The sequence below is a fragment of the Sinocyclocheilus anshuiensis genome, unplaced genomic scaffold (genome assembly GCF_001515605.1).
Source record: "Sinocyclocheilus anshuiensis isolate Anshui unplaced genomic scaffold, SAMN03320099.WGS_v1.1 scaffold3203, whole genome shotgun sequence".
Taxonomy (NCBI): domain Eukaryota; kingdom Metazoa; phylum Chordata; class Actinopteri; order Cypriniformes; family Cyprinidae; genus Sinocyclocheilus; species Sinocyclocheilus anshuiensis.
This window is the reverse complement of record NW_015544540.1, coordinates 65,477-87,794: the sequence shown is the minus strand read 5'-3', so window position 1 is coordinate 87,794 and position 22,318 is coordinate 65,477. Positions and strand designations below refer to the sequence as shown.

General features: G+C 36.2%; 1 protein-coding gene and 1 pseudogene across 1 annotated transcript; one reads left to right on the top strand and one right to left on the bottom strand.

Annotated features, from left to right (window-relative positions):
• Nucleotides 1-173: 173 nt before the first annotated feature.
• LOC107698199 (ephrin type-A receptor 4-like) lies at nt 174-16,448 on the top strand (the record flags this gene model as incomplete). The annotated part of the gene is made up of 13 exons (XM_016499162.1): nt 174-509; nt 5,366-5,490; nt 5,738-5,897; nt 6,173-6,287; nt 7,003-7,055; nt 7,141-7,254; nt 7,337-7,522; nt 9,917-9,978; nt 11,513-11,722; nt 12,329-12,478; nt 12,690-12,883; nt 14,865-15,026; nt 15,118-16,448. Coding segments are annotated over 13 exons (1,982 nt in total), but the record flags the coding sequence as incomplete, so codon positions are not given.
• A 929-nt stretch (nt 16,449-17,377) lies between these two features.
• Nucleotides 17,378-22,318, bottom strand: part of LOC107698198 (NACHT, LRR and PYD domains-containing protein 3-like) — a 29,635-nt pseudogene continuing 24,694 nt past the window's right edge.

Here is a 22,318-nt window from a genome sequence, read left to right as displayed (position 1 = left end):
TAATAATAATATAAAAATAATTAATATTAACATAAAGTTTAATTCAATTTCCCCTCATTGCAACATTGTTATTTAAATATAATCACATTTTCCGTTAAGAATTAGCAGGCTGTTTTTATGTAAAGGTTATGCACTTAAAGTTCTTGCTCTCTTTCTCTCTGTGTTTATCGCAGGTCCTCCATCCGCTCCTCATAATCTGATATCTAATGTCAACGAGACGTCGGTGCTGCTGGAATGGAGTGCGCCTCTCTCCTCCGGAGGCCGTCAGGATCTCACCTACAACGTTGTGTGTAAGCAGTGTGTGCGAGACACGCAGAGATGCATGCCGTGTGGAGACGACGTGCGATACTCTCCGCAGCGGCTGAGTCTGCGCTCCACGCGGGTGTCCGTTCACCAGCTGCAGGCGCACACCAACTACACCTTCCAGATCTGGGCCGTCAACGGGGTGTCCAAACACAGCCCCAGTCTGGAGCAGGCCGTGTCCGTCACGCTCACCACCAACCAGGCCGGTGAGAGTGTGTGTGTGTGTGTGTGTGTGTCTAAAAATGCTCAAATTTAATCAAGCATCGTGTTTGCATATAATAAGGCAAGTGAAACTGATCCTCACTAAATGTTTTCACTGAGGATTAGATGAGAAATATAGCATGCTACCAGTCAAAAGTTAATAATTAACATTTTTTAAATGTTTGTGAAAGAAGTCTCATATGCTCACCAGGGCTGCATTTATTTGGTAAAAAAAATACAGTAAAAACTGTAATATTGTGAAATATTAATACAATTTAATATAACTGTTCTATTGCAATATGTATTTTAAAATGTAATTTATTTCTGTGATCAAAGCTGAATTTTCAGCATCATTACTCCAGTCTTCAGTGTCACATGATCCTTCAGAAATCATTCTATTATGCTGATTTGCTGCTTAAGAAACATTTCTTATTATTAATTATTATCATTAACAACAGGAAATCGAGATTTAAAATATTTAAAAAAGAGATTAATACTTTTATTCAGCAATGCAATAAATTGAGCACAAGTGACAGTAAAGACATTTATAATGTTTATACAATTTTTATTTCCAATAAATGAGGTTCTTATGAAAGTTCAGAGAATCCTGAAAAAATATTAAGCAGCAAAAATGTTTTTAACATTGATAATAATAAGAACCATTATTGATAATTGAGCACCTGTAATAACTGGTCTTAATTGAGCAGCAAATCAGCATATTAGATTGATTTCTGAAGGATCATGTGACGCTGAAGACTGGAGTAAGCAATGATGCTGAAAATTCAGATTTGATCACAGTAATAACTTATATTTTAAAATTCAATTAGAAAACATTTATTTAAATTGTGATAATATTTCACAATATTACTGTTTACTGTATTTTTGATCAAATAAATGCAGCATTGGTGAGCATAAGAGACTTCAAAATCATAAAAAAGTCTTAATTATTCTGAACTTTTGACTGGTAGCGTACTATATTTCTCACCTAATCCTCAATGAAAACATTTCACGAGGTTCAATTTCACTGACATAATCACCTATGGAGAACTTCTGTATGACCTTTCTGCTCCATTACAAACACAGTCACACACATGTAGAGCGTCAGAACACTATTTTGATTCATGGCCGTGTGTGTGTGTAATTGCGGACGTGTGATACACGGTCTGTGCTCTTGATGGTGTCTTGGGTTTCTGTCGGAATGGAGCGTTAGCTGGAGATCCGGAACTTTCTGTGACAAGCCAAGCCTGTAAATCAGCCTGAGGGATCGGAGTGTGGAGTTTAGGGTGGAGGGTGGGGTTTTACCATGCATTGACGTGCCTTTGGCTATAGAACAGAGAACCTGAATACATGTGTCCTTCTTAGTCGTGCGCTGGGCGGTCGTGAGTGTATATTTAGAATCATTAACATATACGTCTTAATGTAGATGCTGCTGACACAATGTTTAGTACTCATAAGACAAAACACAATATATGCATGCTGTCAAAGTTAAATTGAAATTCAGATAAAGGCATCTTAAAAGTTTCAGAAGTAAAGAGAAGTGCTTGTGGAGAACATAAAACCTCCTGAACCATGGTAAAAATTACTGTAACACGCCGTTGCTTTTTAGTAATCGTTAGGAACAGAAATATGGCACCAATGTTTATCTTTAAAATCATGCATACGCCTCTAATAATAAAAGCAAACAATTCCTTTGTATAATAGATGATTATGGTTTTGTAACTGATGCAGGAAAAGGATATGCAAATAAAAATGCTAAATTAAAATTCAATTAAAATGCTAAATTACATTTTTGCATTTATTTTAAATTAACCTTTGCTATCAAAAACACCTATTTTTAAGTCTAATCAATATAAATTATTATTTAATAGATCAAATACAGTGGTGTGAAAAAGTGTTGGCCCCCTTCCTGATTTCTTATTTTTTTGCATGTTTGTCACACTTTAATGTTTCAGATCATCAAACAAATTTAAATATTACACAAAGATAATGCAAGTAAATACAAAATGCAGTTTTTAAATGATGATTTCATTTATTAAGGGAAAAAAGCTGTCCAAACCTACGTGGCCCTATGTGAAAAATTAATTGCCCCCTCCTGTTAAATCATGAAAGAACTGCAATTAACCACATTATTTTAGAAAGCTGAGTTAAATTTCACTGAACATTTTTAGTGAAGAACTGCATACATTAACGCTCAAAAGTTTGGGACCTGTAAGATTTTTTTTTATGCTCAGCAAAGCTGCATTTATTTGATCAAAAATACAGTAAAAAAAAAATGATGATGTGAAATATTATTAAAATTTAAATTAAATGTTTTCTGCTTTAATATATTTTAAAATGTCCTTTATTCCAGTGATGGCAAAGCTGAATTTGTAGTAGCCATTAGTCATAACTATCAGTTTTATGGATTTTGAATATTTAAATATTTATTATCATTTTTCACATATGCAGTCACAGTTCACAGGGATGCCACAAAACTTTACGCCACATGTGAAGTGCAGCATATCCCAGCATGCACTAAAGGTGTTAAATGAACCATATAACATGACGTTCCTAAATCAGTTTTACAAAATCTCAACGTGCCTGAGTGTTTAAGATGAACGAGTGCAGATTCTCATCTTTCCTTTAAGTTATCTCAGCCAGACACGCACACACCCGCAACTCCATTACAGCGCATATCTGTCAGAGCAGACGGCATGATGGATGTGTGTTAGAGATGAGTGTGTTAGGTGGGTGAAGGGGGGCCGGTGACCCCTGTGTTTTTGGCTGGAGGGGGTCGTCTCAGCATCCCCCCGAGGGACAACCCCAAATCACGTTTAGTCTGTTGGGCCTGGCAGAGGAAGACTGATCTGTGAGATGGGAGATGGCCGCTGTCGAGCTGCTGCTACAGCTGGCGGGGGATCGAATTGTTTAACAGAATCACACACACTCGCTAATGCACAGAGATGAAACTCTAGCTTAAGCATTTGAATTTGGGACGCTTGTAGATAGGCCAGCAATAAACGTTTTCTGTGCTGATTGGGGGGAAGAATTGACCTATATATATAATTGCTTCACAGTTAATCTAAATAAAACCTGAAATTGCAAAATGGCTTATTGCAAAGGTGGCGATTTAATTAAATATATGCGCTGCATGTTTCAAAGTGAAGCACAGCACAGTGTTCATTTACACACGAGCAGCTCATGATCCAGGGTTTTCAGCATCTCAAAGTGGCTCAATTCACAGTAGCTGCTCTGCTTCACATCTGCTTTTAGTTTGGGTCTCTTATAACGTGCATTCGTAAATGCAACATGTCCAACCGTCTTCCCAAACTTGTAATGAGAATCACTTAAACCGGCTGCTGTTGACATCAAAAGAGAAGCTTTAAGGGTTCCATGCGGTTTTCTTTCAAAATAAAAGCTCAATAATTTAATGTTTGTAAATTAAGAAATGAAGACAGCCATAAATATTAGTATTATAACAGGGTGTTAAAAGTTATTCTTTAAAAAAAAAAATTTTTTTTTAATAAAGTGCCTGTTGTCAACAAAAGAGATGCTTTATGGGTTCCCTGCAGTTTTGTGTCAAAATAAAAGCTCAATAGTTTAATGTTTGAAAATGAAGAAATGAAAACAGCCATAAATATTAGTATTGTAATTTTTACTTTAATTTTAAAATAAAATTAATTGTATTATATTATATTATTATTTTTCTTCAATACTTAATTAAAATATATATTTTTAATTTTACAGTGAAATAATAGTAACAATTCTTGTTATTGTTTAATATTTTAGTTCTTCTTCTTAATATTAATATTTTATAGTCATATTGATATATAATCACAAAGTATTTGGCCAAATTTTGCAACCTTACAAACAAACTTTGTAACATTTTAAATTATAATCAGTTTTTTTTATTAGATTTTTTTTCTCTAACTCGTGCAGCCCTACTAGATATGGTAAAATATGTTAAACAGAACTAATAGTTAACTTTTTTGCTAGCTGACAGCATCCTCATGCAAGTTTGTTTAAATTTTTTGAAGAAAATATGAGTGACCATTTAAAACTCACCGCTATGATGTCAGCGTGTTGTTGGTGGTTGTCAGGGTGTTGCCATGTGGTTTTTAGGGTGTTGCTATGTGGTTTCTGTGCACAATATTTTTTGTTTGTTTGTTTAACACTTCAAATTTTCAGCTTTCAGTCACCTATAACACCATTTACATGTGAAAATGATGCCAAAACTCTACGTTGTCTGAAACATCGTGGCCTTAGAATTTGACGTTTGTTCAATGTCAAGTATGAGCAATTGTAATAGTGATGCTTGACTTGGCAAACACCGCTAATTAGCCAAAATACACAAGACAATGTGTAGGACTTTGCCAAAAACAGTGTTTGAATTCTGTGGAAATATGCTGAGCTTTCTGTAGTTTTGATATGTAGAGTTGTTCTGTTTGGTAGAGGAAGCTAATACATAAAGATCTTTGCCATCTTCCAGATCCGTTTTCACTTTCTTGTGCTGTTTTTCTCTTTTTGTTTATTGTGTTTTCGACTTGTGTTTTATTGTGTTTTCGTGCAATGTGTCTTTGGAAAAGCGGAGAAGACGACGCACATCTCTGTTGTGTTTGATTCGGAGTCTGTTTGACTTTCTCACCCTCAACAAAAACAGCTTTGGGGGAAAAAAAACAAACGGACAATAGCGGTCTTAACTCCAAATCCACAGTTTAGAAGAAGAAAAAGCTCTCCTTGTCCTCCGGGTTTATCCCTTCCCTCTCTGTTTGTCTGTGATGTGATAAAAGAAAGACAGATGTGTCAGGAAAACCTGACAAAAGTACAATTTAGTAAGCATAAGCATTTTATAAATATATTAACTCTTTCTGTCTGTCCTCAGCTCCCTCCACAGTCATGATGGTTCAGAGTAAGGACATCACACGCGACACGCTCTCTCTGTTCTGGGATGAACCCGACAAACCCAACGGCGTCATACTGGAGTATGAGGTTAAATACTATGAGAAGGTGAATGTTCTTGCTTTTATTTGTCATATTTGAAAGGCATAAAATTTTGGGTGCACTGTTCCTTTAAGAAGCTATTGTTCAAACACACTGAATGTACACACTACAGCAATCCTTGTGGACATTCGCTGTCTGGATAAACAGGAAGTGAGGTTTTTATTAGAGTTAAAATAACCCCCTAATGTGCCCTTTGTCTTCTTACCTTCCTCTTGTCTTCCGTTCTCTGTCTCTCTCTCTTTATGAATCTCAGGATCAGAATGAGAGGAGTTATCACATTGTAAAGACGACGTCTCGTAGCGCTGATATTAAAGACCTGACTCCGCTGACCTCCTACATGTTTCACGTGCGCGCTCGCACCGCCGCAGGATACGGGGAGTTCAGCGCCCCATTTGAGTTCAGCACCAACACCGGTGAGTGTGGGAGCTCCTCCCCCTCCGCTATGTAATTAAACCATGAGTGCATGAAGTGTCCAACATTCCACACTGTTTTTTCGATTATTTAAATGCATCATCCGGGTTTTTAAAGTGCACCTTTTCTTTTAGAATTTTCAGTGTGAGCGAACTACTCACACTATTTATACTACAAAACAGCATAGAATAGTGCATAAGTACGCGAATTGGGACGCACAATATGCTCTAAAAATACGCTGCATGAATAAGAGAATAAATGTAATTTTCTCTCTCAGTCGCAGCTCCTGTTGTTGGAGGAGTCATGAGCTCTGCTGTGCTGCTGCTGTTGGTGGCCGGATGTGTTGTTGTTCTCCTCCTCATCCTCATCATTACCTTCATCATCACCAAAAGGTGACAGAACATCCAGTATTTTTTCCATGATGACAGACCAGTGTTGATATTGTTAACGGAAACTAAAACTACAAATAAAAATAGTTTTCTGAAATAAAGCTGCAATAAAATGAAATAATACATTTTAGATGAAAAAAGTTGAAGCACTAAAATGAATACAACTGCAATAAAAATAAAGCTAAATAGAAATATTTAAAAACAAAAACTAATAAAAAAAAAGGCTAAAGCACATAACAAAATTAATAGAACTTTAACTATAAAGTTCTGAACAATTCAAATATAATATGATTATAGTAAAAAAATGATGCTTGTGTGTATGTGTAAAATGTGAAATGACATATTTTATTTAAAAAAAAAATTATTTTAAAAATAAATGTTTTATTATATTTATAATAAATTGTTCATATATGTATGTATTACACTGCTCTGCATCTTGAAAAAAATTCTGCTGATTTGCATAAAAGGCATTTCATGATGCTGAGATCACAAATATCAATAAATGCTTTTCATCATGCACAGTTTTTTTTAACAAAATAAGAATGAAGAATTTAACTTCTATGTGTCAGCTTTAATGCACTTATCAAAATAACAAAAGCAGTCAAAAGTATTGAAGTATTGAAAAGTACTATTATAGTGTATAAACAATTGTAAAATACTACTGTGATAGATAAATAAAAGTATAAATGCTGAAAATTTGTGAATGTTTTAATATCAGGAGGAGCAAATACAGCAAAACTAAACAGGCAGAGGAGAAAAACCTGCAGCCAGGTAAGAAAACACCTTTCATTACTCCTCAGCTGGAACAAAAAATGAAAATTTTCCATTCTCGAACCTTCTGTTAATGTGCTGGCAGGGGTGAGAATATATGTGGACCCTTTCACCTACGAAGACCCCAACCAGGCCATCAGGGAGTTCGCTAAGGAGATCAATACCTCCTGTATCAAGATCGAGAAGGTGATCGGCATCGGTACGTTAACAGCCTTTTTATGTCTTCAGAATGTCATTTATTGACGATGGATGCATGTGAAAGTCACTTCCTGTCTCTGTAGGTGAGTTTGGCGAGGTGTACAGCGGCCGTCTGAAGCTTCCTGGAAAGCGAGAGATCTGTGTGGCCATCAAGACGCTGAAGGCGGGGTTTACTGAGCAGCAGAGGCTGGACTTCCTGAGTGAGGCCAGCGTGATTGGCCAGTTTGACCATCCTAATATCATTCACCTGGAAGGCGTGGTCACCAAATGTAAGTCAAAGCTGACATACATTTTTATTTGTGTCCTGCAATCATATATATATATATATATATAAACAGATAACTCTTAAATTATCTTTTTCTTAAATCATGTTTTTTATTGTGTTATCATGTTTTTATTGTGTTTTGTGTTAGCTGTATTTTTTTTTAGTTATTATTATTTAATCAAAACAACCCAACTGCAGTTTGATTGATATTAATTGGAATGCAGGACAAAAAAAAACACATTTTTAAAAACGTTTTATCTGTTTTTGCAAATGAACTCCTTATATATGTATCAGCTTTAATGCACTTATCAAAACAATAAAAGCAGTCAAATGTCAAAGGTTTTGGTTTTAATTACAGATATGAAATATTCAAAATGTATCATTTAACTTGCATTCTGCAAAGGAGTGGAAAAGTAGAAATCAGGATCAAATCAGTATCGTAAAATCATGTCTTCAGGATCATTCATACATTTGAAAATGGGCTGAACAAATAATCAAGTAATCTGGCTCAGAGGAAGATGGGAATCATGTCAGCAGTTTTTCTGCTGATTAAGGGTTAATACAAGATTTCTTCATATTAGAAATTCTTGTCAAAAGCAAAAATGCTACAAAATTACAAAATACATATTTTGTGAGAAAGTGTGACGTGCTCAAGCAAAACGGCTTTTTTGGAATCAGCACCCAAAATTAGTAAGAAACAAATATTGAATTTCATTCAGAAAATATGATGCATTATTAAAAGACATCAAGAGCTTTTCTTTGTCTTCTTCAGTCATTTTTAGTTTAGGCTTAAATATTAGTTTTGAGTACGTCATATCAGAATTCCTACTTGGAAACATAGTGGAATTCAGGGACAGAGCTCAAAAAATTCACAGAAATTCTAAAAAATTAACTATTACACAAATAAAATGCCCCAATGAGTCAAAATCCTTAATTTCATGCTAATAAAATCTTGTTTATGCTTCTGTGAATTAGACAGCAGAATGCTATGGTCAGAAGTTGGGATATTAAGTAAGCACAAATCCTGTGAAACCCCTTACAAAGAAACAGGCTGCTGATAGAATGTGTTTTTCTTTTGATGTGCTAATGGTTGTGTGTTTATGTATGCATGTCCAGCTTATCTGTGTGTTTGCTTGCTGAGCGTGTCTTGACAAAAACTGCCATGTGATGCACACACACACACACACACACACACAACCTTGTGGTCTCCAGATGGAGTGGGTCACTCTGTTTATATGCATGTTATTAAAATAAAGTATGCTGTATATGCTAAAAGTAAGTTTTGAGCAGCAGGTGACATCAAAACATTGATTTATAATTCCTTAGGATATTCAAATGGTGGGAGACATTTCTAACAGTTGGATATCAGCCAGCACTGTCAATGTTTAATTTAATTTTAGCTCATAAATGTCCCCATGAAACTATAAAGCCATCATAAGTCTCCTGCTTTGTGTTAAAGCAGAGCTAATGGAGTTGAATGCTTCATTTGCATAATGTAAATGAGTATGAAGTGAATCTAAATATGTAAATAAGGTGGTGTGGGATACCGGGGCCTCTCGGTGTCTCTCATCATTGATTCAACAGCATTTCTTTGTGATTATTTGACTTTTTATGACTTGTGGTAGTTGTATTATAAATGCAAGAAAAAAAAATTTTTTTTACTGTTTTTTTTATTTTAAATAGTGTATTGTGTTATGTTTTGATGGAGATTATAACCCTTGTCTCGCAGAGTTCATTGTCAAACGTACACATACATGTCGCCACAGCCATACACGCCAAGTCAGTAAACGGTTCATTAGCATTGTAATAGGGTGGGCGGAGAGGGGCGGGGCTGGGAAACTCGACAGTGAGGGGGCAGGGTCAGAGGTCACCTGCTCCTCAGGCCCTCTGGAGGAGCTGTCAGTCAAACTCGCCTCAAGGTCATCAGAAAGGCCAGCCCAACAAAGATGGCCGACAATGTGTCTGGTCGAGCTTTATTTACCGCACTTCCTCTAAAGGAAAGGAGTATTGGCTAAGTGTCAATCAGCCGGCATGTGACTGTGTGTGTTGATTCTCTTTGAATAACTAATATTCATGTTCTGTGCTCAGTGTTTACATCTGGTTGACATTGACTTTTGTGCAATACACAAGAAGTTTCAATAAACGGTGTCGCATATGCCCTGTGCATCTCTGGCATTCAAATACTGTCAGTGGGAAAGATTCACTGCTTGTTAATTAGATTTACATGTATTAAATTAATAGACAGCTATATTCAAAGTGATTTGTCCTAAGGAGGGTGTAACATAAGAAGTGCTATAATTCAAAACTCCATTGTCGGTCAGACTAGATTTGTTGTATTTTCGCACAGGAACTTACAGAAATTTAATTGTTCTCTTTTTGTCTCTATTTGTGATTGCAGGCAAACCAGTTATGATTATTACGGAGTACATGGAGAACAGCTCACTGGACATGTTTCTCAGAGTAAGATTGTGTTTGAGTGTCTCTACAATGTCTTTCTACACTGAAATAAAATCTGTATTTTAAATTCTACATTCATTTGTGAATTTCAGATAGTAAAACATCCGTATAAACAAAAATCCACTGACAGATATTTTCAAAGTAGTAGTGAATTTCATTCTCACACACACACACACACGTTTTTGTGAATTGTGGGGACATTCTATAGGCGTAATGGTTTTTCTACTGTACAAACTGTATTTTCTATCCCCTTATCATACCCATGTCATTATACAAATTTGTGTCCTCATATGTCACAAAAACACACACACACACACACACGTTTGTTTCTGTGAATTGCGGGTCTTTCCATAGAATTCTATTACATTTATACTGACCAAACAGTATTTTCTATCCCCTAACCCAACCCTAACCCTAAACCTACTTTTTTTACTATCCTTGTGGGGACATTTGGTCCCCACAATGTAGCATAAACAAGTACACACACACACACACACACACACATGTAGTAAGTATTCTAAATGCATATCTGTATATAAAACAAATGTTATAATTTGTTACATTTTTAAGTCATGTAAAAATAATCATATTTTTAATCATGCCAATAAAGCTATTTTGAATTTAGTTACAATTAAGGTTGTAAAGGGCCGGAAAATGTCCAGTAAATTTACAGAAACTTTCTAAAAGTTTCTGAAAGTTTCCAGAAATTCTGGAGTTTCTGTAAATTTACCGAATGTGTTTCAACTCTTTAAAGTCCTAGTTACAATACATTAAAATTCACTACTACTTTTGAATAGCCATCAATGTAAAATAATGCTTTTTGGCTGCAGAACAGTGTATTTACATGTTTAACTGACCCATGCTTTTTTTTACTATCCTTGTGGGGACATTTGGGCCCCACACTGTAGCATAAACAAGTACACACACACACACACACACACACACACATGTAGTAAGTATTCTAAATGCATATCTGTATATAAAACAAATGTTATAATTTGTTACATTTTTAAGTCACGTAAAAATAATCATATTTTTAATCATGCCAATAAAGCTATTTTGAATTTAGTTACAATTACGGTTGTAAAGGGCCGGAAAATGTCCAGTAAATTTACAGAAACTTTCTAAAAGTTTCTGAAAGTTTCCAGAAATTCTGGAGTTTCTGTAAATTTACCGAATGTGTTTCAACTCTTTAAAGTCCTAGTTACAATACATTAAAATTCACTACTACTTTTGAATAGCCATCAATGTAAAATAATGCTTTTTGGCTGCAGAACAGTGTATTTACATGTTTAACTGACCCATGCTAACTAATAAAAATCTGTTCCTCTGGACAAGCATCTGATCTAGTTTTGATTTTGTCACTTACCACAGCAATTAATTTTCATTGTGAAAAAAACTGATGCATGACATGTTCTTGGTAAAGGACACAGTGTAAAGCTAGGTTTTTCTCCATCCGAGAACAATCACGACTAGATCAGCTTTGATTCTTGTCAGGGTGTGGTTTTTCAGGTCTGATGTGTTCTTTCTCTTTCAGAAGAATGACGGCCGCTTCACAGTTATTCAGCTGGTGGGCATCCTGAGAGGAATCGCATCCGGAATGAAATATCTATCTGACATGAGTTACATTCACAGAGATCTGGCAGCACGGAACATCCTAGTGAACAGCAACCTGGTGTGTAAAGTGTCTGATTTTGGGATGTCCAGAGTGCTTGAAGACGAGCCAGAAGGAGCGTATACTACCAGGGTAAGAGTGTGTTTATGTTTTTACATTTATCCATACACAATTTTACATTCATATTATCAAATATACAATCAAGTAACTTTTTGGCATATAATGGCGTTATTTTGTTTATAAATGTAGGAACGACACAAGCTTCTTAGCCAAAAGTGATGTTTTCAGTGTTGTTTTTGTATCATTAATATAGTATCATAGCATTTATTAATATTTTTTATTTGTTTTTAGTTTATTTCTCTTGTTTTCATTTTAGATGTGTTTGTTGTTTTTATTAGTTTAGTCTATTTAAAAAAAAATTCAGCTTTTAGTGTATTTTCAGGTTTAGTAATTTTAGTAGTACTTAGTACTTGAACAATTAAAAATTAGAATTTTTAAATTTTATTTCAGTTAACATTTATTTAATAATTATACAAATTTAAATATATATATATAAAATAAACACACACAATATCAAAGAATTATTATCAGAATTTCACAATACTAACACTGGTTCCGATACTGTCATATGGAATATCAGACTTCTAGGAATGTCACTTATTCAGATTAGTTCTGTTCTATAATGCTGTTTAGAATTAGATGTTATTATTGTCAATAACATGAACCTGTCAATCACAGGGAGGGAAGATTCCAATCCGTTGGACGGCTCCAGAAGCCATCACATACAGGAAGTTCACCTCAGCCAGTGATGTGTGGAGTTACGGCATCGTCATGTGGGAAGTGATGTCATATGGTGAACGACCATACTGGGACATGAGCAACCAGGATGTAAGTGGCACTGTACCACAAATCTAATTAATTACATGTGCTTGTCATGCCTTCAGCGCTGGCGTTCCCATGGTACACTTTCTAGAAGTGCATGCAAAGTTTTAATACTCAGCTTTATCGTGCTATTGTGTGCCATGCCAAGTTATACAAGCGGACTGAATGCCGTAGTTCAGCAAGATCAGCCGTTCATTTCCTCTCCCCTGTTTCCTAGGTGATAAAGGCAATAGAGGAAGGCTACCGGTTGCCGCCGCCCATGGAGTGTCCGCTGGCTCTGCATCAGCTCATGCTGGAGTGCTGGATGAGGGAACGAGCGGACAGACCCAAATTCAGCCAGATCGTCAACATGCTGGACAAACTCATACGCAATCCTGCCACGCTCAAGAGGACGGCGGGAGACGCCAGCAGGTGAACATGCACACTTGCAGATACTCACATGGAGATTTCCATTCACATTTTTATTGCTATTTTGGGTATATTTTGGTACAAGTCCTAAAATATGTGTTTGGCATTTGTCAATGCTAATTTAAAAAAGTTTGTTCCCTTGTGAACTAGGGGTGCGCCGATCCGATATTCAGTATCGGTATCGCTCTTATATGTATCGGTATGGCATTTTCTGCCGGATCGGGATATCGGTCAGACGAGACCAATCCAAATCCTATATTCTGCGTATACTATTCTGTGTTATTGTTAAGCCCCACGAAAGCCACACAAACATCATAAAGCACCATAAAGTTTTCGTGCACTATATTCCAAGTGTTCTGAAGCCGTTCCGTTCTGTTTAATGTGAGGTACTGATGAATATTCAAGTCAAGTTCACGTAAACTCTTCTCTCCGCTGCGGCTGTCTGTCATCCTACATGCAGCGTTCAAACTGCGTGTCGCGTTCGGTTATGACAGTCAAAACGATGAAACTCTCTTCAAGATGATTCAGTGTTCCTAATATTATACTTGATCTGTAAATAAAGATAAATTGTTTTGCATAAAAGGACTTTATCTTGGTGGAGTTTTGTTTTGTTTGTAAATCGTGTTCATTTCTACCGTGTTAGATCACAACACTGGAGTAGAGAGCACTATGAATTGTTCTTCACGAAATTGAGTTTTAAAACTGTTAAAAGAAAATGCTCAATAAACTATCGCACAGATTTAATACACTATGCATCAATGTCTCTTTTTTTTATTTTATAGTAGGCCCTATATATTTATATATAAATATATGACTTTTTTCATTAATGTATTTTACAACCATACAAAGAGCAATGTGTAACATTTTACCAGATTTAGTCCAACACTTATTCACTTTTATTTGTTCCCCACTAAATGTTTTTTTTTTCACTAAAAGTTTCGATTTCATAAAATTAGTGTGCACTCATGATTTTTCTAGAGTAACTTTTGCTACTGAATTATCCACTAACCTAGTTTATAATAGTATTTTTGTCAGATTATGATTATATATATTTTTTCTGTTTGTTATTTTTCTCTTTATAAGAAAGTTGTCTATATTTAGTAGATTGTGTGTAACACACAAAAGAGTGATGATCAGTTCAACACACGAGGTATAGAAATTCTACACTGATTAAAAAAAACTGCGCTGGTATCGGATTGATATCGGTATTGGCCGATGCTCAGAATTTTTGGTATCGGATCGGGATCGGTTCTGCAAAAGTGCAGCTTATAACTTATAACTGCTGTAATCTGTAACCCTAAAGTTTGCAAAATTTCAAAATGCTTATTTCATCTGCCATTGTGTTCCAGCTTTTTCCAGAATGCATTTTAGTTGATTTTTTTTTAAGAAATTACTTCTTAATAATTAATTTTATTCAGCAAGGATGCATTAAATTGATCAATTGTGACAGTAAAGACATTTATAATATTAGAACAGATTTGCATTTCAAATAAATGCTGTTCTTTAATTAATTAAAATTCATTAAAAATGTAAAAATGTATCATGGTTTCCACAAAAAACACTAAGCAGCACAACTGTTATTTTAACAGCATTAAAATAATAAGAAATGTTTCTGAGCAGCAAATCAGCATATCAGAATGATTTCTGAAGGATCATGTGACACTGAAGACTGGAGTAATGATGCTGAAAATTCAGCTTTGATCACAGAAATAAATTACATTTTAAAATATATTACATGGAAACAAGTTATTTTAAATTGTAATACAATTTCACATTTTTAATAATTAAATAAATGCAGCCTTGGTGACCATGTTCAAAAACATGAAATATCATACAGACCCCAAACTTTTCAACTGTTGCGTGTTTCAGGCTTAACCTAAAATATGCTTTTTGGCACACACACACACACACATAGTACACATACAATTCTGACACGTTCATTTTCTCAGGATTAAAATGTATTCTCTGATGTTGTCATCCTCAGGCCCCACCCCTCCACACTTCGCCATGCCCCCTCTGAAGGCTCCGCCCCCTCTTTGGGTTCTGTGGACGAATGGCTGAAAATCATTGGACTTGAGCAATACAGAGAAAACTTCAGCACAGCAGGATTCTGCAGCTTACAGAGCGTCTTACCCATGAGTCACGAGTGAGCATTACTTTAACACATTACACACTCAATTACACATCCTGATGAGCTTGAAGATGACTTTAGCTTACCAAAACTCCCTCTTTTAAAGGGATCTGGCCAAGATGGGAATCTCATGCAGTGCACATCAGAGGAAGATCCTGAGCAGCGTGCAGGAGTTATTGTCTGGAATGCATCACAGACAAGACACAAAGGTTCCTGTCTGATCTGACGAGGAAAAAACAACAATGCATCATTGGTTAACATGGATCACGAAGGACGGAATATTTCACATCACTCTTGCACTTTAATTAATGTGAACGGTATGAAGATCAGAATGAATGAGCTAAAGTGCACTTTTCTGGGCCGCTTTGTGCTTCTATAAGGAATTTTCTTCAAGTCTAAGGATTTTAAACTGGCATTTTGCCGACAATTAAAATGACTTAATGCGTCTCTCTGGATGAGATGTTTCTGGCCCTGTTGTTCTAGGTGGCGAGGCAGTGTTTTTTGACAGGAGAAAGTTTGAGAAGCGTCCTCCTTCTGTAAGTGGAAAGAACTGTTTCAACTAAGTGCAAACAGACTACGACGCTTTTCACCTCAGGATCTTTTCAGGATGGCCACTCATCATCAGCCGGAAGGAATTGTTCCCTGTGGATGAGATTTGAGCATTATATTCAAACAGATCTTTTGCCTCGGGAGATGATTTTGAGCCTTTGCAAACGAAACTAACAGACCTTTTGGACGGTGTGTGTTTGTTTTATGAAGGCCAGATGGGAGTTTCAGAGGCATTGCTGAATGGAAAATGATATTGCTTTATTTGTTGAAAAAAAATAATAATATAAAATAAAGGGAACGAGGAGATAGATCCAGATAAGATTTAGTCTTAAGTTACTCATGTTCCTTGTATCCAATCTTTGCATTTTTAAGTAGCAAAGTAAAAGACTGATTCTTTGTAAATCTTGTTTCTTTCTCTCCTTTCAGTTTCATTTATTTCCACGTCTAAATAAATCATACGCAAACAGCTAAATCTGTGTATAATTTGATCAAATGTTTGAAACTGCTGAACTGGATCATTGTGAGAATTTCATAGTCATAGATATATTTTTTGAAACTTTTTTTCACTGTACATAATCTAGGATTTTGTATGTACATAGTTTTTAATTGTTTTTCTTCATGATGTACATAATACCAGCAGACGTTTCTGTGTACAGCTTCTGAGTTCCCTTCTTCCTTTTTTCTTTCTATGTGTTAACGGAATGTATTTAATTATACAGCGAGCATAATATTCATGTTGGCAGTAAATGTAACATTGTAAAACAGCAGTACATTTAAGAAGATTCGGTAACAGGTTGAGGAGTCTTTTAATTTCACAGTTTCTGTATTTCCACCTTTAGGTGCACCTAACTTATGAGCTTTATTTATGATCTTTTGTATCTAGTTCATAAAATAAAATTTCGAAGAAATTGTTTGCGGTTGTCGTTCTATATTATCTACCTTATCCAACATCCACATATCTCTACATTAGTGCAAACCAAGCGTGAAATCCTTTCCATAAGTTCATGATGTTACTCTTCATATACTGTATGTACAGCTTGCAATGACATTAATATTAATGTATTTTATGAGTTGTCCCTCTTTTTCTTTTCTTTTAAAGGGTTACTTAAAACATTTGTTTTAGCGGTGGTACTTCAATTTTGTGATGATTTGTCCGGTATGGAGAGTACTTTTAAGTCTGACTCTTCCAGATCATTCTCAAGGAGATCAACTGTGCGTTTCCCGAAACCTTCTTAACGCTACGTCGTTCGTATCCCTGTATCCCCGTCGTACGTAAACAACGTATGCTGTTCTGTGTCAGCTGCGTCACACCGGATCTGTTTCCTACGTTGTTGTGATTTGATCTGAACGAAAACAGTGTATCCGTGTGACGCAGCTGACACAGAACAGCATACGCTGTTTACATCCAGCGGATATTCTCCAAAATGGCACCAGGGTGATGCGGAGGATTGTTGAATAAAGTCGTCTTTTTTTTTCTTTTGCGCACAAAAAGTATTCGCGTAGCTTCGTATAATTACGGTTGAACCACTGATGTCACATGGATTATTTTACAGATCTCCTTGCTACGTCTCTGGACTTGGGAACATTTCAGTTGCGTTGCCGTCTATGCAGGGTCAGACAGCTCTCAGATTCCATCAAAAATATCTTAATTTGTGTTCCGAAGACGAACGAAGGTTTTCCGGGTTTGAAACGACATGAGGGTGAGTAATTAATGACAGAATTTTCATTTCTGGGTGAACTATCCCTTTAAGCAACATCCTAAGGTATAGTTCGGGGAACACACCTAGGAAAGGTATACCCCTAGTTAAGGTGTACCTTTAGAGTCTTCGTTGCAGGCTAAGAGACACTGTTATCGGGAAACGCAGCCCAAGTTCTTTCAGGTGGGATGGATTTGATTTAAGCGCTTCAGTCAGTGCTGCCACACTTTCATGTGTTATGTTACAGTTGGACAACCTGAAGAGAGCAGAGTGGATTTTCATAAAGTAGAAAAGTTAACAAATAATAGTATAAATGTTGTTTTATAGAAATCTGATTTGGTTTCACATTTTTACCTCAGCTTCTCTAGTTTCAGTGAGGACTTTGTAGTCCGAGAACCCTGACTGAGTCTTTTAGATCATTAATACTCAGGTCCAGATCTGTCAGACTGAAAGTATTTGAGCTGAGAGCTGAAGCCAAAGTGGTTAGTTTCCAACTTTATCAAAAACTATATTTCTATATCTTACCTCAGTGTTTTCAATCTACAGTTTGGATGATGATGAACAGCAGACATCAGCTTTGCTCCCTGATCTCCAGGTCTGTTGTTGCCCAAATCCAGCTCTCTCAGCCCAGAGTTTGACCTCAGAGCTGAAGCCAGAGATTCGAAGCCTTCGGTTTTGATTTTGCAAGTTGACAGTCCATAACAAGTCAAAAAATTAATTATACAAATTACAGTAAACAATATCACTTTAAAGGAAAAGTTCACCAAAAAGTCTGTCATTTACTGATAAATTAACTTTTTTTTATATATATAAAAAATAATCCACATGATTTGATTTAAATGCAGACCTCATAAAATAATCCACATTTAACATTTAATTTCTCATAACAAAGGTTTGAGTCATTACTGAGTGAAAGTCAGCTGCTCTTTTTTTTAGATAAAATTCCCGACAGAGTTCACGTTTTTAAACGTGTTGCGATTTGTCACGTGACACGTTGGGCGTCGATGACGTCACACGCCATCCAAAGGCGCCATTTTTTAACTGACGCAATCGCATATTATATTCTACAGAAGACGATAATTAGTCCATGAGTACTTAAATTTCACTTTGTTCCTCACATAAAGTTATCGTATGGCTTCGGGAGACTTGAAATATATATTGCAGTCATATGAAGTACATTCATGAATTTTTTTTGGCGTGGCGTTTAAAATAAACACCAGTTGTTATTTGTTATGGACTTTCTCCTCAGTGAAATCTCGTTTTGCAATTCGCCGAAGAAAGAAACTTGCATCATAAAGACATGGGGGTGAGTAAATAATTTTCTTTTATGAGTCAATTATTACTTTAAAGTCGACATGAATTCAAAAGTCACTCTATTTACATTTTGATTGCATTTTCATGGTATCATTTCAAATAATTTTTTCCACATAATTCATAAAAAATGTAATAACTTGTTTTACCGTTGAAACAACTTGCCTTACTTACGATTGACAACACCAAGACCACATTTTTATTATCGAATAAAAACCTGCCATATAGTGACTTTTATCGTTTAATGAATTCCTGATGGATAAAATCAAGTTCAACCTTAGTTTTTCTCACTGAATATCCTGGTTCAGTATAAAATTGTTTAAGTTGTTTCATAGTGACAAATGAAAGGGTTGCAACAGTAGCTTTAAGGCAGTTCTTCCTTGACTTTATTGCGTGACAGTGAATCATACATTTAGATAAATTTTATTATAACTAATTAGGTTTGTTATTACTTACTTTAGTGTTTCCAATGCACAGTGAACTTTCTCCAGAGCAGCACAGAGATGTTTCACTCCAGAGTCTCAGATGAGAAGGGTTTGAACTCAAAGCTGAAGTCAGGAAATCACAGCCTGCTTCTGTTACTCCACAGTTCTTCAAACTTCAGAGAGAAGAGTAAATATAGTCTAATTTCACTTGTAAACTTGAATATGCAATATCTGAAGCTTAGAGAGGAAACCTACTTAAAGGGGTCATATGATGCGATTTCAATTTTTCCTTTCTCTTTGGAGTGTTACAAGCTCTTGGTGCATAAAGAAGATCTGTAAAGTTGCAAAGACTAAAGTCTCAAATCCAAATAGATATTCTTTATAATCACTATGTGGGAAGATTTGCATAACGCCGCACAAATGTTCACGCAAAGACAGAAGGCGTAACTTTTATTCTCGCTGTAGTATTGTTGCCGCCGCCATGTCGTGAAGACGCTGTGTGCTTCGTTGTGAAAGCGAAACTACTTTGTTTGGCCTTCCAAAAGAGGACGATATCGCTTTGTCATACCTGGAGCTGATCTGTGCTGGTCGCTCAGGAAATACATCAACTTCGGGCTGTCGAACGCCGGATCGGCTTTCACCGTGGACGAAGCGGAGTCCAGCCCGGGGTCGTCACATGTGGTTGCCGCAGGCATCACAATATGGTAAGGGACGTAACATTTCCGTCACACGCTTGAGGAATTCGGCCAATCACAACGCACTGGATAGCTGGCCAATCAGAGCACACCTCGCTTTTTCAGACCGATGAGCTTTGTAAAAATCGACGTGTTTCAGAAGGCGGGGCATAGAGGAGAAACAATAATGTACAGTATGTGGAAAATAATGTGTTTTTTTAACCTTAAACCGCATAAACACATTTCATTACACCAAATACACAAAATAATGTTCTTTTTAGCAGCATCATATGACCCCTTTACTTGATTCCCGCCTACACTTTGTGTTCTCTAGTCCAGCAGTAGGAAGAATGACAAAATCAAGGTCAGGATTACAATCGTCAGAACCTAGGCTCCTCCTGACAATATTTTTACTATTGATTAAAATCTTTACACGTAAACAGGGGTTATGTTGATGTGCTGTTTCTGTGTTTTGCTTCAATGAACACTCATACACTAATTATTCTAATTTTCGTAGCGTGATCTTTTCAATGCAATAACAGGGCTCCAGACTGCACTTTCTGCCTGTGCAACTAAATTTTGTGAGCTGTCGCACTGGCGCGACCACCGTGTTGTTCAGCTCATAAGCGCTGCCATTTCTGTTGCATATGAGAAACATCAGACGGCAAACAAAACTGAAAGCATAACGAAACCCTAAGTTTTATTTAATTGACAAAAGTAAAAAGAAAAGATTTCCAAAGTTTTTACTGACCAACGTAAATGTATTTTGTAAATATAAACAAATTTAGTTTTTGACGGCTGCAACACATTCCAAAACAGCTGGGACAGAGGCAAAATAAAAGTGAAAAGGTTATAGAATATCCATGTTAAACTGTTTTGAAACAGTAAGCAGGTGAATTGGTAATAGGTCAAGGTATCATGTTTGGGTATAAAAGGAGCATCTCGGTCTTTGCAGGCAAAGCTGGATCATTGCTCATCACTTTGTGCCAAATTTCAAGTGTCAAACAAATCAAAAATCACATTTCGCAATGCAGAAATGCAAAGAATTGAGGTCTTTCACCAAGTACCATACATAATATTGTGAAAAGATTCAGGGAATCCAGAGAAATCACAGTACATGTAGAGCAAGGCAGGAAACCTCAGTTGAATGTGCTTGACCTTTGAGCCCTCAGATGGCATTGCATAAGAAACCGTCATGCTGTGGTGTTAAATATAGCCACATGGGCTCAGGAGTACTTCAGAAAACCCCTGTCATTTACCACAGTCTGCTGCTGCATCGAGAAATGCAACTTAAAACTAGTGGTCGACCGATATGGGTTTTTTGACAACCGATGCCGATATCTTGGAAAGCAGGGTGGCCGATATAATTTAAGAAATTTGAAATAATTTGAAAATGTATTAAAAAATAATCGTGTAAAATAATCATACTTATACTCTAGAAGACAAAGTATTTTTCACAAATAAATAAATATTTAATAAAAATATAATTAAAAAGGAAGTAAATACTTTTTTGTATACATTTTAATTCCTTTGTTTAACAGTTCTATCTGATTATTAGATAGACTTCTATCCGTATTAGACAGAACTGAATGACAACAGCAAACAAGAGGGAGAATGTGAGCGGTGTGTGCTCACTCAGGCGCTGCCGCAGCCGTTCTCGGCGCCGTCAAAATAAAAGAAACAGAAAAACGTATTGGCCGATGCCGATATTTGAAAAATGCCAGATATCGGCCGATATATCGGTCGACCACTACTTGAAACTCTATTACTCTAGGAGAAAGCTATACATCAATTCTATGTAGTGATGCCGCCGGGTTCTCTGGGGCAAAGCTTATCTCAGATCGTCAAAAAGACAGTGAAAATGTGTGCTGTGCTCAGATGAGTCCACATTTCCTCAGATGAGTCCAGATTTCAACTTGTTTCCGGGAAAAATGGATTTTGAGTTCTCAGTCCAAAGACCAAAGGGACCATCCAGACTTTCATTAGCGACAGAAGCAAAAGCAAACGTCTGTCATGTTATGGGGGTGCAGCAGAGCAAACAGCATGAGTGACTGGCTTATGTGCGAAGGTACCGTTGACATGGAGGCATATATTGGGATTGTACAGAGATATATAATATACTGCCATCAAGATGATGTCTTTCATGGGAAGTCCATGGTTATTAGATCAAGACAACTCCAGCTCTCATTCTGCATGTGCTACAACAGCGTGGTTTCATAGACACAGAGTGAATGGGTTAGACTGGCCTGCCTACAGTCCAGATCTGTCTCCAATTGAAAATGTATGACCAGTCATGAAAAGGAGAATCAGACAACGACGATCACAGACTGCTGAGCTTTTGACATCTTGTATCAAGTGAGACTGGACAAAAAATTTTGCTTGCAAAGCTTTTAACAATTAATATCCTCAATTCCCAAACAATGAAACATTGTAATTAAAAGGAAGGTTGATGTGACAGTGTTAAACATGCCTCTTTCCCAACATTTTTGGAGTGTGTTGCAGTCATCAAAATCAAAATTTGTTCATATTTACAAAATAAATTTACGTTGGTGAAAACTTTGGAAATCTTTTCTTTCTACTTTTGTCAATTAAATAAAAGTTAAATAGAATGAACAAATCACAGATTCTTGATTTTATTGCATTTTACAAAA